Source organism: Orycteropus afer, unplaced genomic scaffold (genome assembly GCF_000298275.1).
Source record: "Orycteropus afer afer isolate SDZICR_OR568_19922 unplaced genomic scaffold, OryAfe1.0 scaffold00132, whole genome shotgun sequence".
NCBI classification, from domain to species: Eukaryota; Metazoa; Chordata; class Mammalia; order Tubulidentata; family Orycteropodidae; genus Orycteropus; species Orycteropus afer.
The window spans coordinates 3,145,402-3,161,730 of NW_006921719.1; the positions used below are offsets into that span (position 1 = coordinate 3,145,402).

Here is a 16,329-nt window from a genome sequence, read left to right on the forward strand (position 1 = left end):
CATAGAGGCAAGCTTTCACTGTATGCACTAAATACTGTGGTAACAATGCATATCCATAAAGAAAATGCCTGGGTTGTAAAACAATACAATTTTATGCATCATACCTCAAAATATGCATACAATCTCAGGAAGTTTGTGGGCTCTCAAAAGCCCAGAAAAGATCCTCAAAATAGACAGTCTAACAGTGACTGCCCATGGAATAAGTAAGGACCACAGAGCTTAATAAGGGGACTATCTGTGACCCTGAAGCTCTGAAAATGTTTCATATGGTTTTAGTCTATAAAAACACAGTTAGCATCACCATTAGCTATGATACAAGAGGTTCCCTAACACAGCCGTTGTCCCTGTGGGGTATGTGTCCATCATGACTCTGGGCTTGAGCAGCTCTGCCAGTCTGCGCCCAGGACACTGCACCATGAATCCCAACTTGCGGGAACTGTTGCATACACACAGATAAATAAAGAGAAAAAATATTGAAATCTATCTGCAAAATTACTTTAGTCGAGGTAAGTCACTTCACTTCAAGTCTTTTTGGGATTGCTAACGTAACAGAAAATATTAATAAGCTAAAGAAAATATACTACTAAAATGAAACAGTGCTCTAACACAAATATTTATATTATCTACTCATATATGGACCTCAGTCCAAAGGGTTTATTTTTATATAATTACTAAAGTGAAAAAAAATATCTTTTTTAAAAATATCAGTATTAATATGAATACTGGTTAGTATTAGTATACATATATATATTTTTTTAAGTATTAAATACAATTTCGTGGTAGAAATTAACCACAGGACTCACTCGGATTAGGATGCATTACTACTTCCAGAGGACTTCCTGGTTCTAAAAACATTTTTTTTTTTTTAATCAAAATGAAGATTTCATTAAAAACCATTAAAATAAAGGATACCAAGAACAGCGTGGGATATGGGTAACCACTGACTGCAAATGGCATTGATCTGAACTTTAGGATCTGAATGACGTGCCTCCCGGGCTCCAATTTTTAATCCTAAAGAAGTCACGATTTTATCAATTTTTTCTTTGTCCCTACAGTAAACATAAGATCAGAAAAGGAACAAAAGTCACATACAAAGAGCTATGAGAGAGCAGTGGGGAAAAGGAATTCAACATTATTTCATTTATTTATTCCTAAAGTATTATTTTCCCTATAAAAAGCTAAAAATTATTGAAAGGGGCTCCTACTACAGTAGAGGACACTCAATTTACACTCTTAATTCCTCTACCAACAAACTTTCAAATGAACCTTTCTTTAAAACTTCTCATGAAGCCCCATTCCACTATCTCCTTAAACAAGCTATGTCAACTGGCTAAGTAGTTTTACAAATAAATGCTAAAAAGTCATTATTTCCTCTCTGAAATAACTTAAAAAGGAAACTTACTAAAGCAAACTTCTTTTCCACTTGTATCAGGCAAGTTTTTTCCCAGTTCCCCATCTATGATTCTGGATATCAAGCACCTCCTCTACTACGATTATTATTATTATTTTTTTTTTTTGGTCTTTTTTAAACTGGATTCGTGAAAACAAAGGCCAGTGTTTCTTTCCATCCTTTCCTCTCTTCACCTCAGCACTCTTTAATATATTGCTATTATATCGCTCCTCTGTCATCCTTCACTTGGGTTAAACATACTCCTTCAAATTTTGTTTCCAAACCCTGTAATCAACTCATCTATAAAGGTTCTGTTCATTTTCTCAGTCTATCTCAGCTTCATGAAATATGACTCATCAAACTTGAGAAGTGAGGCAAATTACTATCCCAAAATACCCAAAGACAAACAATTTTATTACAGCCTTACTTTTTCAAGACAGCATCATACAAACTCCATATATTTTCCAGGATCAACTGTACAAATAAAGGTTTCTTTCCTTTGGCCTGTACAAAAGAATATTTAATAGGTATCATACATATTCATTCTTGACATGTTTTATTATCAATGTCACATTTTCACTTGAAACTATTTATTCAATGGTAAAGTCGAGAAAAGGAGTTCTAAGAATGCTCTAGACAGTCAACAATCCACAATCAATAACAATCAATAACAACCTTCCTCTAAGAATCAAGGACTTTGCAAATGACAAGACCATTTGGTGGACATATCACGAACATGAGAGCAAATGCACACGTGGACCCTTCCTGTGGATCTCATTTTAAAATATAGTAAGAGGAAATACAACATTTGACTGCTAACCAGAAGGTTGGTGGTTCAAACCCACCACCTGCTCCACAGAAGGAAGATGGGACAATCTACTTCTATAAAGATTTACTGCTTCGGAAACCTCATGGGGGTCGCTACAAGTCAGAATTGATTGATGACAGTGAGCTTGGTTTTGTTTTTTTTGAAAAAGGAAATACAAAATGTCCTTAAACACATAAAAAAATGTTCAATTTCTTGAAATTAAAAAAAAAGTAAGACTTTCAATTTCTTTTAATATGCTACACAAAAATAAGTTAAGAGCAAGAGTGCCTTAAGATGGATACTTGCACATATATTGCAACCTCCTTTCTGAAAGGCTATTGGCGATAGGCACTGTTGTTGTTGTTGTTATGTGCCGTCAAGTCGACCCCGACTCATAGCGACCCCACCTTGGGTTTTCGAGGCAGTATCACTACACAAGTAGGATTGCCCAACCTTCCTTCTGAGGAGTAGCTAGTGGGTTTGAACTCCAGCCCTCTGGTTAGCAGTCAAGTGACTTAGGCACTATGCTACCAGAGCTCCTGGCAATAGGCACTAAGAAATTAAAAGTTATTATCTCTGAAGTCTAGTTAAAAAAAAGTCATCATCAAGACAGACAAAAATTTATGCACAAAGATGGTTATCATGGCTTTGCTTACAATATCAGTACATTACAGGGAAGGGAGTAACAACTCCGTCCAATCTTAAAAGAATGATGACACACTCACAAAAGAAGATAATAGGGAATATTATGATGTATCAGGAACTGTTCTAAAGACTTTACATAGATCATCATCATAACTACCCTGTAAGGTAAATACTAGTTTCTCCATTTTACAGATGAGAAAACTGTGACAAAGGTCACAGAGCTAATAAATGGTCAAGCCGAGATTCAGACATAGAGTCATACTCTCAAGCTGTGGTCTTACCCATTTTACTATACTGGCTCCTTTTTAAATATGCTGTTTATAAAAAGTATTTAAGGGCAAGGGAAGATGTTCACAAAATGACATTAAGCAAAAAGGCAGGCTACAACATTATATAAACAGTATAATCTTAACTGGGGGATGTATGTACCTATCCAAGAAGAATGGAAAAAATGAAAACCATAACATTAGTAGAGTTGGCTTCTGATTTTCTCTTTCCTGGTGCTTTATACTGTGCATACTGTTTGAAAAAGAATATGTTCTTCAATGAAAATAAATTAATAAAATCATGAATTTTGTATTCGTTTAAAAAAAAGTTCAAAGAAAAGTGTCCTTTAAGGATATGAGATTCTCTGCCTGCAGAGGGATGGGTTCCTGGACTCACCTGCTTCTCCAACCAACACTGCATGGTCACTGGCAGGCAGTGAGATAAAGCCTATGCTGAGGGGCAGTGATGTCTAGAAGAGATGTCTCTTTATGGTGAAAGGAACATACAAATGTACAGTGCAATCTATGTGCCTTCATGTGTTGAGGATCTTAAATTGTTGCCCTTTAAAAAAATAAAAGCTGCAAATATGCAAAAAGTGATCCTCAGAAAGCACCATCCTTTGCTCCTTTTATGTAAAAGGGCTAAGAAATCTATTTAGGCAATACTTGAATGTAAGACTTGTGAGTCTTAACCAAATAGATACAGTAAAAAAAAAAAAAAAAAAAGAACCCTCATGAACTAATCTACATAAGCTGAAGCTGAATTTTATCTATGAAAGGTGTTACAGAGCAGGTTTTCATAGGACAAGAATGTGACTAACAGTCAAAAGGGACATGTGCCACATTACCTGATCAACTTTCATAATCTTCTTAGCTTTCATATTTATATAATAATCTCCCCACAAGGTTTTCAAAAGAACTTGTTTTTTGATGCCAATTTTTTGACTGTAGATTTCAGCAAAGTGCTCAATTCTGAAAGAAAACCAAGTGTTGATATTATTAATAACAACATATAATGCTATGACAAACAGTTAAAACTTGAGCTTTTCTGTGCCAGGTACTCTACATGTATAACTAAGCATGATTATTTCAATTGCCCTACAAGGTAGTTGCCCCATTTTACAGAAAAGGAAAATGAAGCACAGAGCTAAGACACAGCTAACAAATGAGGTAGGGATTCAACCCCAAGCAGTCTGGCTCCAAAGCCCATGTTCTTGTCCAGTACTCTCTCTGTAATAAAAATAGAATGCATGTTACAGCTCCCTTTCTTACTTTTGCATGTGTAAAACAAGGAGAAACAAAAACCAAGGAAATGCCTATCATAATTATGCCAACAATAAAACCGTTTTTAGCCCATCACTGCTACAAATATCTGTTGATCACATAGAACTCTAGAGCCAGAACTTGCCACAAAGTTTATCATCATCCTGGGTTAAATGGGAAACATACCCACATTTACATAACACTCATCAGCCTGTAGAGAAGCCAATTAGTACCAAGGTTGCTCTAGTGCAAACCCCAGCCACAGCAAAGCAATCACTTGACAAATAAGGGTGAGGTAAATAGCTTCTCCAGGGCGTCAACCACAACTGAATTAAATCCAATCTTCACCTAAGATACTGGAAGCCTGACAGGAGCAATGAAAAGCTGAAGTTGTTGTTGTTGTTATATGCCTTCGAGTTGGCCCCGACTCATAGCGACCACTCCTTGGGTTTCCGAGGCAGTATCACTACGGAAGTAGGATTGCCCAACCTTCCTTCCGAGGAGTGGCTGGTGGGTTTGAACCGCCAGCCTTCTGGTTAACAGTCAAGTGCCTTACGCACTATGCTACCAGAGCTGAAGGAGTAGAGGTGAATAATTATAGTGAGAATCAGAAATGTGAAGAGCATCATGCAGTAGCTCAGGAGCAAAGGCAGATTCTTCAGAAGATAAATGTCCAGGGCCTTCTCACACTAAAAGCCAAGCGAACAAAAAATACCCAATTAGGAATAAAAATCCAAATTATACAGGGACAGGCTGCTAACATCCTGCAGCTGGCCTCAAGGATCCATTACTTTGTAAGTAATTTGCTACTGTAATCTTGATTTTCTATTTGAACCAAGTTATTTAGTAGAGATTTTTTCGGTTTGGTCAAATTTTCCAAAATTTCAGATTAGCTCTATTAAATGGGTATTATTAGGTTGTAATCTGTTTTATGAAGGAAATCCTTTTTCTCTCCACAATATCTCACTCCACTCCACAGACCTGGAGACTTCTGGAAGTTTTTCCAACACAGAAATGCTGTGAGGCACACTCCTGGTCTCTCTCCCGCAAGTGAGAAAGCATATGGCTGGCATCCATGGGGTAGAGTTCCTTAGCCTCATAAAGGAAACAGGCTGTGTTGCTGTCTGCTCTAGACCAGTAAGAAGACCCAGGCCTCCTCCCTGGCTTCCTGTGGTTAAGCACACTGATAGAGGGCAAAGAGCCTTCTTTCCACATCCAAGTCAGGAGACTATTACCTCTCTGTGGCCTTCCATTTTGCCAACGCTCAATTTTGCCAGGCACACTAAAATTCTCCACACAAAGCTGGGAAAGTAGCCTTGACACCTAATTTGCAGATCCAATCCAGGACTCCTAGCCAGGTCCTAGGGTTTACGTATTTGAAGAGAAACAATAGGAGGCAAACATTGTGGCCAAGGGTTCCAACCACATTCTCCAAGCTAACTTTACCAGGGAGCCCTTTTCTTTGGGAGTGATGCCCCTTGAGACGAATAAAGCCAAACATTGAGCTCCACGTTGGCAACATGAGTAGATGGTTAAAACTAGAGATGATCACTAACTAGCACATCAAACTTTCAATTTCTTTTTTTTTAGTGTGCCTATTAGACCAATTTTTGCACATCCTTCAAAGAAAAACAAATTCTAAGAAAATAAATTCTGACTTTAATTAGGCTACTCATGTCTATGTGTCTGTCTTCTTGACCTGTTAACAGTCTGACAGTGATATGTCAAAATCTCCCACAAAGTATGTGCCTGACCACCTGTTGATTTCTACTTATACTTCTATTTTTGTCTCATGCACTTTGTTGCTATGATGACTGATACACTCTTCGCTACTGAAGTCTATCAACCATCAACATAAAATGATCCTTACACTGTAATGCACTCCCCATAAATTCTACTTTATCATTAATATTGCCAAACCTACTTCTTTTCTGTTCACAACTGATCGCCTTATCTGAGCCCAAGTTTTGGTGTTTAGCCTCTCTCTAGTATGTTTCATGTTCATCTCTTTTATGTAAATATCTGAAAGAAAGATTTTTTTAAATGGAATTTTCTTCTTTTAAAGTCCTTTACCTTCTTAACAGAGGATTTCATATATTTATTGTTACACAGTTTTGATTGGTTAGATTTCTAGAATATGTTGTTTCCAGGATTTTGAAAACTGATTTGATTCTCATGGCACAGTGCCTAACATATCTGACTGCTAACCAGAAGGCTGGCGGTTCAAACCCACCAGCCACTCCGAAGAAGGAAGATGGGGCATTCTACTTCCATAAAGATTTACTGATCAGAAACCCAATGGAGGTTGCTGTGAGTCAGAATCGACTCAATGGCAGTGAGTTTGATTTGGTTCGGTTTTATCTAGACTTTGTTATATTTTTTTTTCTCTCTTACAATGTGTCAGATAAATATCCTAGTTTTAATTTTAAAATTTTTAATTCTAATTTTAAATCTAAACTTACAGATTTTCATAAACACTCTAAAACTTTTATCAAAATCACAAATTGTAAAAAATTGATCCCATCTGCTTAGCCTATCCTCAAACCATTTTCTAGCCCACCATTTATTTATATATGCATACACATACATACACACACATATTTTCAGCCTTGTTTTTTAGTGTTTATTCTTTTTTATCTTATGTTGTTGTTGTTGTTATGTGCTGTCGAGTTGGCCCCGACTCATAGCGACCCCTCCTTGGGTTTCCGAGGCAGTATCACTACGAAAGTAGATTGCCCAACCTTCCTTCTGAGGAGTGGCTGATGGGTTTGAACCGCCAGCCTTCTGGTTAGCAGTCAAGCGCTTTAGGCACTACGCTACCATTTTCTTACGGACATCAGTGTTTCCACATTGTTGCTTAATGTTTTTATTTATTTATCTGTCATTTCAAAAATCAAACTAAACCCACTGCCATCGAGTTGATTCTGACTCATAGAGACCACATAAGAAAGAGTAGAACTGCCCTATTATAGGGTTTACAAGGCTGTAAATCTTTACAGAAGCAGACTGCCTCATCTTTCTTCCATGGAGTGGCTGGTGGCTAGGCCACTGACCTTTGGGTCAGTAGCCAAATGCTTTAACCACTGTACCACGAGGGCTCCTTACCTGTCCTTGGTGGGTTATAATTTCACTGACAGTTTTGAGCACAAGCTCTCCATTATTGAATTCTCTTTTATTTCCTCTTAATCTGAAACATAACTCAAGCCAGATCCTCAGAAAAGACCTCCAGAGCATATTTTCCAAGACTTTACTGACCTATCTATCTTTTGCCTGTCCCCCTCAATGACAAGTCAGCCAAGCATGAAATTACTGGGCCACGTACCCTTTTGCCCTCCAAGCTACCCAATGGATTAATGTTAATCAAAGGATTCTAAGAAACTGGCGCACAAAGACAAATAAAACTATTATGAAGGGCTTTTCATGGTCTCTTCCTTTTTGTTCCTTTGCATGAAGGTTGGAGCCTCAGTTCTCTTTACGTAAAAGAGGAACTTTATTTGATTCTTGCTGCCACTCACCCAAGTCAATGTACTCCTGTCTTACAGCAGAGTCCCCTGGATTAACATCTACCAACAGAACTGATTTAGGCAGTGGACCTAGTTCAGTCACTTAGTTACTTTTCTTAATTCTGTCACACTTCAAGAAGAGTTTACAGAACCATCTTCCAGATTCTGAAATGTGCCCATTTTCCACTTTTGGTGACACATGCAGCTGCCACTTTCCCATTCACTGATAGTTCAAAGGAAAACTGGAAGAACACTGACTCCAGTGCATTCCCGCTACCCATTTTTCCATAAACCCACCTATCGATTTATAGAGAAAAGATACTAGCAGATCTCAAATATGACCTTGCCTAACACAGGAGAATATTCATTTATTGACTGATAGTTTCTACAAGTGCCAAAAGGTATGAGGGATACAGATATTACACTTATTCTATTCACTCAAGCATCTCCCTATTTCTCTAATAAACTTCCCTCAAGTTGTGAGATGTAGACTAGTATACCCACCCACTGCCATTGAGTCAATTGTGACTCATAGTGACCCCACTGGGTTTTCAAAGCTGTAAATCTTTATAGAAGCACATTGCCTCACCTTCCTCCCATGGAGCAGTTGGTAGGTTTGAACCACTGATCTTCTGGTTAGCATCAAGTATCTTACCCACTACACCACCAGAGCTCCTTAAAATCAGTATAGAACATTAAATTATTTATGAAAATCATTGTAAGGACAAGCTCCCCACCTGGTGGTTCACTAGCAGAATGCTCACAAATTAGGAAATAATCTGACCCTGTCATATGACTAAGTAAATAACTATTATAATTATGAAAAGACAAGCTACAGAATGGGGGAAAATATACATATTTCACTCAGTCTGTGTATATGTATGTGTATCTCAAAATTCAACAATAAAAACATAATCCAACAGAAAATGAGCAAAAGAAATGGAGAGACATGTCACCCAAGAGTATACACAGATGGTATTTAAATAAGCACATGAAAAAATGTTCAACATCATTAGCCATTAGGGAAATGCAAATTAAAAGCAGCACAAAGAAGTATCACTAAACACCTGCTAGAATGGTAAAACTAAACAATAGTGACAATATCAAAAGTCAGAGAGGATGCAGAGAAACTGAATTACTGACAAATTGGTGGTGTTAATATCAAAACTAAACCAAAACCAAACTCACTTCTGTCAAGACGGGTCTGACTCAGAGTGACCCTCTCCTTGGGTTTCTTAGGCAGTTATCACTAAGGAAGCAGACTGCCCAATCTTCCTTCCGAGGAGTAGCTGGTGGGTTTGAACCTCCAACCTTGTTGGTTAGCTGTCAAATGCCTTAGGCACTACGTCACCAGAGCTCCCGTTAATATAAAATGATACAGCAATTCTAGAAAATAATGCAACTACCATACTACTCAGCAACTGCACACTCCTGGGCCTTTATCCCAGAGAAATAAAAATTCAAGTTCACACACACGCAAAATAAAAAAAAAAAAAAAAGAAAGAAAGAAAAAAACCTGTCCATATATGTTTATAGCAACTTTACTTGTAATAGCCAAAAACTGTAACCAATCCAAATATCCTTCAACAAGTGAATGGTTAAATAAACTCTGGTACATCTATACCATGGAATATTACTCAACAACAAAAAGGAACAAACTAATGATACATTTAACAACTGGGATGGGTCTCCAGAGAATTATGCTGAGTAAAAGAAGCCAATCTCAAAAGGTTACACACCCTGTAATTCCATTTATACAACATTCCTGAAATGACAACGTTATGGAAAACAGATTAGTGGTTGTCGGGTATTAGGTGTGTGTTGGGGGAGTAGGTGTGGCTATAAAAGAGCAACAGGAAAAATCCTCCTGGTGATGGAAATGTTTTGTATCTCCATTGTATCAATGTCAACATACTGGTTGTGAAATTATAATTTAGTAAGATGTTATCACTGAGAAAACTGGGTAAAGGATACTTGACAACTCTCTGTATTATCTTACAACTGCAAGTGAATCTTTAATTATTTCAAAATAAAAACTTTAATTTAAAAAGTCAATTATATATAAAATCCAAAGAGGTTTAATTAGACTCAAACAGACCTACCCAAAGCCCCACCCATCTATTGCACTTGTAAATAGCACATTTCCCTGATCTGGAGAGAAGTAAAGGTGTGAATCATCCGTGTCTTCCAAGCCAGTGCTCCAATCATACACGTGCTCTCCTTGTTCAGAAGAGGGATTCACTTGTGATTCAGTTTCTCTCTCTGCTCTTTCTTCTAGGACTTTAGAAGTAAAAAGAGTTCCGGTGAGTGCATTAATCTAGGAGAGATGGTAAAATGGCAGAATGTCATTCAGATGCTCAGCATGCCCATGGCAGAAGACACACTGTCTAACCCTTGTTAGGGCTAGAATCAGTGAGTCTGGCCTCATATTAAGCACACATAGATGGCAGGGCTGACATTTATAGTCAATGATTAGCTTACAACTACATGTTATCAACTCATTCTTTCTAAATACAATAGAACTAAATGATAGGTTTTTGAAAAGCTACTTCGATTATTATTATTAGTTTAAAGCAATACTATTATGTCAAATCTTTGCCTTGTTTTTTAGTACCAGACCCTGATGTCACTAAGAACTCATGATTTCTAACCCCTATAATCCTGGCTTACAACTTTAGTCATCTCCCTCTCTCATTTCTCACATTAGGTATTTGAAATTGTCATCTATCTCTTCTACATTTCTTCTCAACCTCTAACTCCCAACTATTTTTCACTCCCAAGTAAATAATCTTATTTCCTACCTGACAAATAATAATGGAAACTTTTACACAGAAATCCTGTGATTATCCCCATATTCCAATAGATCCCCATGGCCATCAAGTCAATTCCAACTCAAAGACTCTTTAAGACAAAAGTAGGACCTCTCCTGGCATGTTGTTGTTGTTATGTGCCGTCGAGTCAAACCCGACTCATAGCGACCCCTCCTTGGGTTTCCGAGGCAGTATCACTACGGAAGTAGGATTGCCCAACCTTCCTTCCAAGGAGTGGCTGGTGGGTTTGAACCGCCAGCCATCTGGTTAGCAGGCAAGTGCTTAGCCACTATGCTACCAGAGCTCCCTGGATCAAATTTGGAGATCCTGGATCAGGAAAGGATCAAATTTGGAGATCCTGGATAGAGTGGGAGGAATAACATGGTACAAAATCCATGTCCTTAGGCATAGTGCCTAAGGAATATGACTGCTAACCAGAAAGCTAGTGGTTCAAACCCACCTGCCACTACTCAGAAGGCTGGGCAATTACTTCCATAGAGATACCACCTTAGAAACCCAAGGAGGGGTCACTATGAGTTGGATCTGACTCACTGGCAGTGAGTTTGGTATTTGATTTTAGGACAGAGTAGAGCTGCCCCATAGGGTTTCCAAGGCTATAATCTTTATGGAAGTCGAATGTCACATCTTTCTTCTGCAAAGTAACCAGTGTGTTCAAGTAGCTGACCTTTCAGTTAAGCCGAGTGCTTAGCCACTGTGCCACCAAGGCTCCTTATTCCAATCTATGTTGTTGTTGTTGTTATGTGTTGTTATGTCAGACCCAACTGACTCATAGTGACCCCTCCTTGGGTTTTCCGAGGTGGTATCACCATGGAAATAGATTGCCTGACCTTCCTTCCAAGGAGTGGCTGGTAGGTTTGAACCATCAGCCATCCAGTTCGCAGTCAAATGCCTTAGGCACTATACTACACTAGCCCTTTTTCCCCACTTCAAGGGGAAGTATTTCTTCCACCCCCCTTTACCTTTGTTTTGTTTACTTATTTAACTTTTTATTGTGATTTGAGGGAAGCTTATAGAGCCAGGTTTCCATTCAGCAATTCATATACATTTTGTTTCATGTCATTGATTGCAATCCCCTCAATGTAATATCACTCATCTCACTTCCTCCATGTTTTCTCCTTTCCATTCCTCCTTCTTTCCTAACCCTTCCTACCTTCCAAACTTTGTCCTTGGGCAAATGCTGCCCTTTTGATCTTAAATGGTTGATTATCTTAAGGAATACATACCTCCCAGGTGTTACTGTTCACCTTACAGGCCTGTCATTTGGCTGAAAGTTGAGTTCAGTTCCAGGCCTGAAGAGTGACTAAGGGCCATAGTCTCAGTGGTTCCTAAGATAATCTTTAAACCTTAAACCAAAAATAGTAGCTTAAAAGCTTTCAAGCAGCCATCTAAGATGCAGCTAATAGTCTCTTAGTGTTGGAAGCGAAGAAGAATGCAAAAAAAAAAAAAAAACAAGGGCATTTGGAAGCAATCAGCCCTAGGACACGATGGCCCTCAAGACCAGAAGAACTGTATGGTGCCTGACTACCAATTCCAACCACTCAGGAAAGGATCAAATCTGGAGATCCTGGATAGAGTGGGAGGAATAACATGGAACAAAATCCAAAAATTCAATAATGACCAGAATTACTGGTCGGATGGAGTCCGGTGAGATCCCCAATACTATGGCCCTGGGATACATTCTGGGCCTGGAATAAAACTCACTGCCAGGGGCTGGCTCTCAGCCCAATAGTAAACAAGATGTACAGGCAGACCACTCAACCGAGGGTGACACACCCACATACTCTATGAAGGTACATCCCTTGGAGCAATCGACCATGGAGCACCAGAGGGACAACATTCACACAAAGAAAATGCAGGACCCACAGGAGTGCATAACTATGGGGGGGAGGGGTGTTACTGGGCAGGGAGGGGAAGAGACTGGGTTAGGGTTGGGGATGGTAAATGGGGAACGAAACTAAATGTACACATAATGTTGAATGTAAAACAAACTCTGCTCTGTAAACTTGCACCTAAAGCACAATTAAAGACACAATAATAATAAATAAATAAATAAATAAATAAAACCAAACAGTAGTTTAGCTTAACTAGTAAAAAATGTCTGCCTTGAGCATTTACTTTTTTAAGAACTATCTGTATGGGAACAAATTGGTAACAGCAAATAACACCAACACATATAAATCTTAAATGGCAATAGCTCCACAGGTGGATTTTCTGTAGCAAAGCCTCAGCATCCAAGGAGCTCTGGTGGCATAGTGCCTAAGGCATTTGACTGCTATAACCAGAAGGTTGGCGGTTCAGACCCACCAGCCACTTCACAGAAGGAAGACTGGACAATCCACTTCCGTAAGGATTTACCACCTCAAAAACACAAAGGGGGTTGCTGTGAGTGGGAATCAACTCGATGGCAGTCAGTTTGTTTTTCTGTTTTTTCTGGCCTCAACATCCAACTCAGCAACCTCTTCCTTGAGCCCTAATTTTTAAAATACTGAGTGAGGTAAAGGATAAAAATACCTGTTCTAAAATATTCTTGAGGTGAGAATAAGCTTCCTGTGGAGTGAACTTCAGTTCTACTATCAAGCGGTCTATCTTATTAATCACTAAAACTGGACGGATGTTTTCAAGCCAGGCTTGTCGCAGAACTGCCTGTGTCTGATTAAGAGAGAGAAAAAAATGTAAATCTCATATTTTCAAATAATTAAAACACATTAGAAAATCCTGATTCATAATCACCACATTCCCATGCTCCTTTATAAGAACTTGGACTATGCCAGTCAGACACAAGTATTCACCAAACCTTCGCAAGATACTTAACACAGCAGCAAACAACTTCAAATAAGAAATGGTCCCTGCCTTTTGGAATTGACAGGTTAAGGATGAATTAAATTATGTAAGCAGGAAATCTAATGCTTATATTCTATTCTTACCCACCCAAAACACAATGAAGATTATACTGTTAGTACTTTTGCTGTTGTTCCTTTCTGTCAACATTACGTTGTGATTACTTTCTTTCTTCTTTTACCATGAAATATGACACACATACAAAAAAAAGGATAATAGAAAAAAATGTGTATGCATAAATTTGTACATGTATGGGTATACGCACACATACAGAGTTTACTGAAATTATAAAACAAACACCATGCTACCACAGGCCAAAAATAGAACATTCCTCCAGTTTCCTGTCGTAATCATACTGTCCCAAATCATAATCCCATCTCTTAAGAGTTAACCACTATCCTGAACTAAAGTGTTAATTTCACTTACCTTGTCAGGATACTTAAAAGACTACAAAGACTAACACCATGCTTCTCTAGTTACCTGTGTCCTTTGGGAAAATCAAAGGTGACTAAAGGATAATCATGGCACATCTTCCTAGACTATCAAATTTCTTCCAACTGAATAATGTAAACTTTTTGTTTATTTTTAACGTGAAACAAACATGGCCAAATTAAGGAGTAGACTATAGAATGTAGGATCTTTCTTTTTTTTTTTTTTGAAGATAAAACATAAGGTTTCCAAAAAATTATTAAAAGAAAGGAGATTAAAGAGAGCCACTCTGAGCTCAACCCCTACCAGAACTATGTGCTTACTCTGGCCTTAGGGGTGATCTTTTCCAACTTGGGTGGAAATGTTGAAAAATACTGGGTAAAGGATATGGAAGAGTAGAGAGGGAAGACAGAAGGGAGGGTGAGTGAATAAGGTATATAGGGGCAAGAAGTATATCTGAGAAGTAAACAGAAAAGTATTTCTCCTATCTAGGAGAGAGCTAGTTCAGCATCTTGCTACCAACAGCTTTTTCCAATCTTTAGAATCCTTTTTTATTGGAGTGAAACCTTCAGATCCTTCTAAAAGTCAGTATTTCTCCCCATCTTGCTGACTCTCTCTGAGGAGATCACAGACACTTCAAACCAAAGTATCTATAAAGTTAAATTCATCGTCTCTAAGATACCATCAAAACATGGGTGATGTAACTCTATCACAGCCTGAAATATCCTCAAATGTGAAATACAAAACCAACTGTCTGACGGTCAGTGAAATACCTAAAGTAGTATATTCTAACAGTTAGTTTCTCTTCTATTCCTGCCTTTTTCAACTAGTTTAAAGATTTTCACATTACAATCCATTACCTGTGGACAGACTCCTTCCACAGCATCTACCACAATGATGCACCCATCACAAATGCGAACAGCTGTTGATACTTCTGAGGAGAAATCCACGTGTCCTGGAGAGTCTATCAGATTAATCAAGTACTCCTCATTACCTGCAGTGAAATTTAAAAATACATATTATCAGTTGTGCAGGCACACAGTAAACTTCCTTAGGCATTTAAGAATAAGACAGTAAAGGCTCAATCAACAGCTATTAATCCAATTTAGGAATTCTCATTAATAATACTATTGATTTTATGTAGTATCTTTGTAAAATGGTGAAGAAACTTTAAATTACTCTAATGAAAAAAAAACCAAACAAATAAACTCACTGCCATCGAATCGGATCCGACTCACAGCAACCCCTCCTTGGGTTTCCAAGGCGGTATCACTACGAAAGCAGATTGCCCAACCTTCCTTCCGAGGAGTGGCTGGTGGGTTTGAACCACCAGTCTCCTGGTTAGCAGTCAAATGCCTTAGGCACTATGCCACCAGACCACCCAATGTGCTAATAATGCGTGCATTATTGAATCCTTACAATATCACTATGAGATAGTACTATTACCATTTATGAAATTGAAACTGAACATCTCAATTGTGAGAGTGAAAATTGTTCAAAAGGGCCAAAACAAAAAACGGCAATTCAAAAAGTCACAAAGCAGGTGGCCAGGTTCCTCTCTACAACGTCCCAAAGAGCACTGTGTGAATCTGCTCAACCAAGATTTAATTCAATTCCCAGAAAAATTTATGGAGTAGTTACTATGTGCCAAGCAGTGTCCTGTGTGTTCTCACATGAATTGTGTTATTAGGTGCTGCTGAGTCAGCTCTGACTCATAGCAACCCTATGTACAACTGAACGAAATACTGCCCGGTCCTGTGCCTGCCTCACAATACTTGCTAGGCTTGAGCCCATCGCTTCAGCCACTTTGTCAAACCATCCTATTAAGAGTCTTTCCATTTTCCACTGACTCTCAACTTTATCAAGCAAAAGATCCTTCTCCAGGGACTGGTCCATTCTGACAACATGATCAAAGCAGGTGAGACAAAGTCTGGCCACTCTCACTTCCAAGGAGTATCCTGGAAGCAGTTCTTCTGGAATAGATTTGTTTGTTCTTCTTGGCAGCCCATGGTATTTTCAATATTCTTCATCAACACAATTTGAAAGCACCAACTCTTCTTTGGTCTTCCTCATTCATTGTCTAGCTTTCACATGAACATGAGGTGATTGAAAATACCATGGCTTGGGTCAGGAGCACCTTAGTCTTCAAAGTAACATCTTTGCTTCTTAACCTTTAAATAGATCTTCTGCAGCAGATTTGCCCAGCGCACTATAATATCTGATTTCTTGACTGCTGCTTTCATGAGTGTTGACTGTGGATCCAAGTGAAACAAAATCTTTGATTAACTTCAACCTCTTCTCCATTTACCGTGATGTTGCTTTTTGGATAAGTTGTGAGGATTTCTGATTTCTGTAC

General features: G+C 38.4%; 1 protein-coding gene across 1 annotated transcript in view; it reads right to left on the reverse strand.

The window, feature by feature from the left end:
* EFL1 (elongation factor like GTPase 1) overlaps positions 1-16,329 on the reverse strand; it is a 230,099-nt gene that overhangs the window by 191,848 nt on the left and 21,922 nt on the right. Inside the window, exons 4-9 of the mRNA XM_007945098.2 lie at positions 14,834-14,967; positions 13,218-13,355; positions 9,978-10,192; positions 3,958-4,081; positions 1,818-1,894; positions 913-1,049 (exon numbers count right to left, since the gene is read on the reverse strand). Of these exons, the coding sequence (XP_007943289.1) occupies positions 913-1,049; positions 1,818-1,894; positions 3,958-4,081; positions 9,978-10,192; positions 13,218-13,355; positions 14,834-14,967 (825 nt within the window). The remainder of the gene's footprint in view (positions 1-912; positions 1,050-1,817; positions 1,895-3,957; positions 4,082-9,977; positions 10,193-13,217; positions 13,356-14,833; positions 14,968-16,329) is intronic.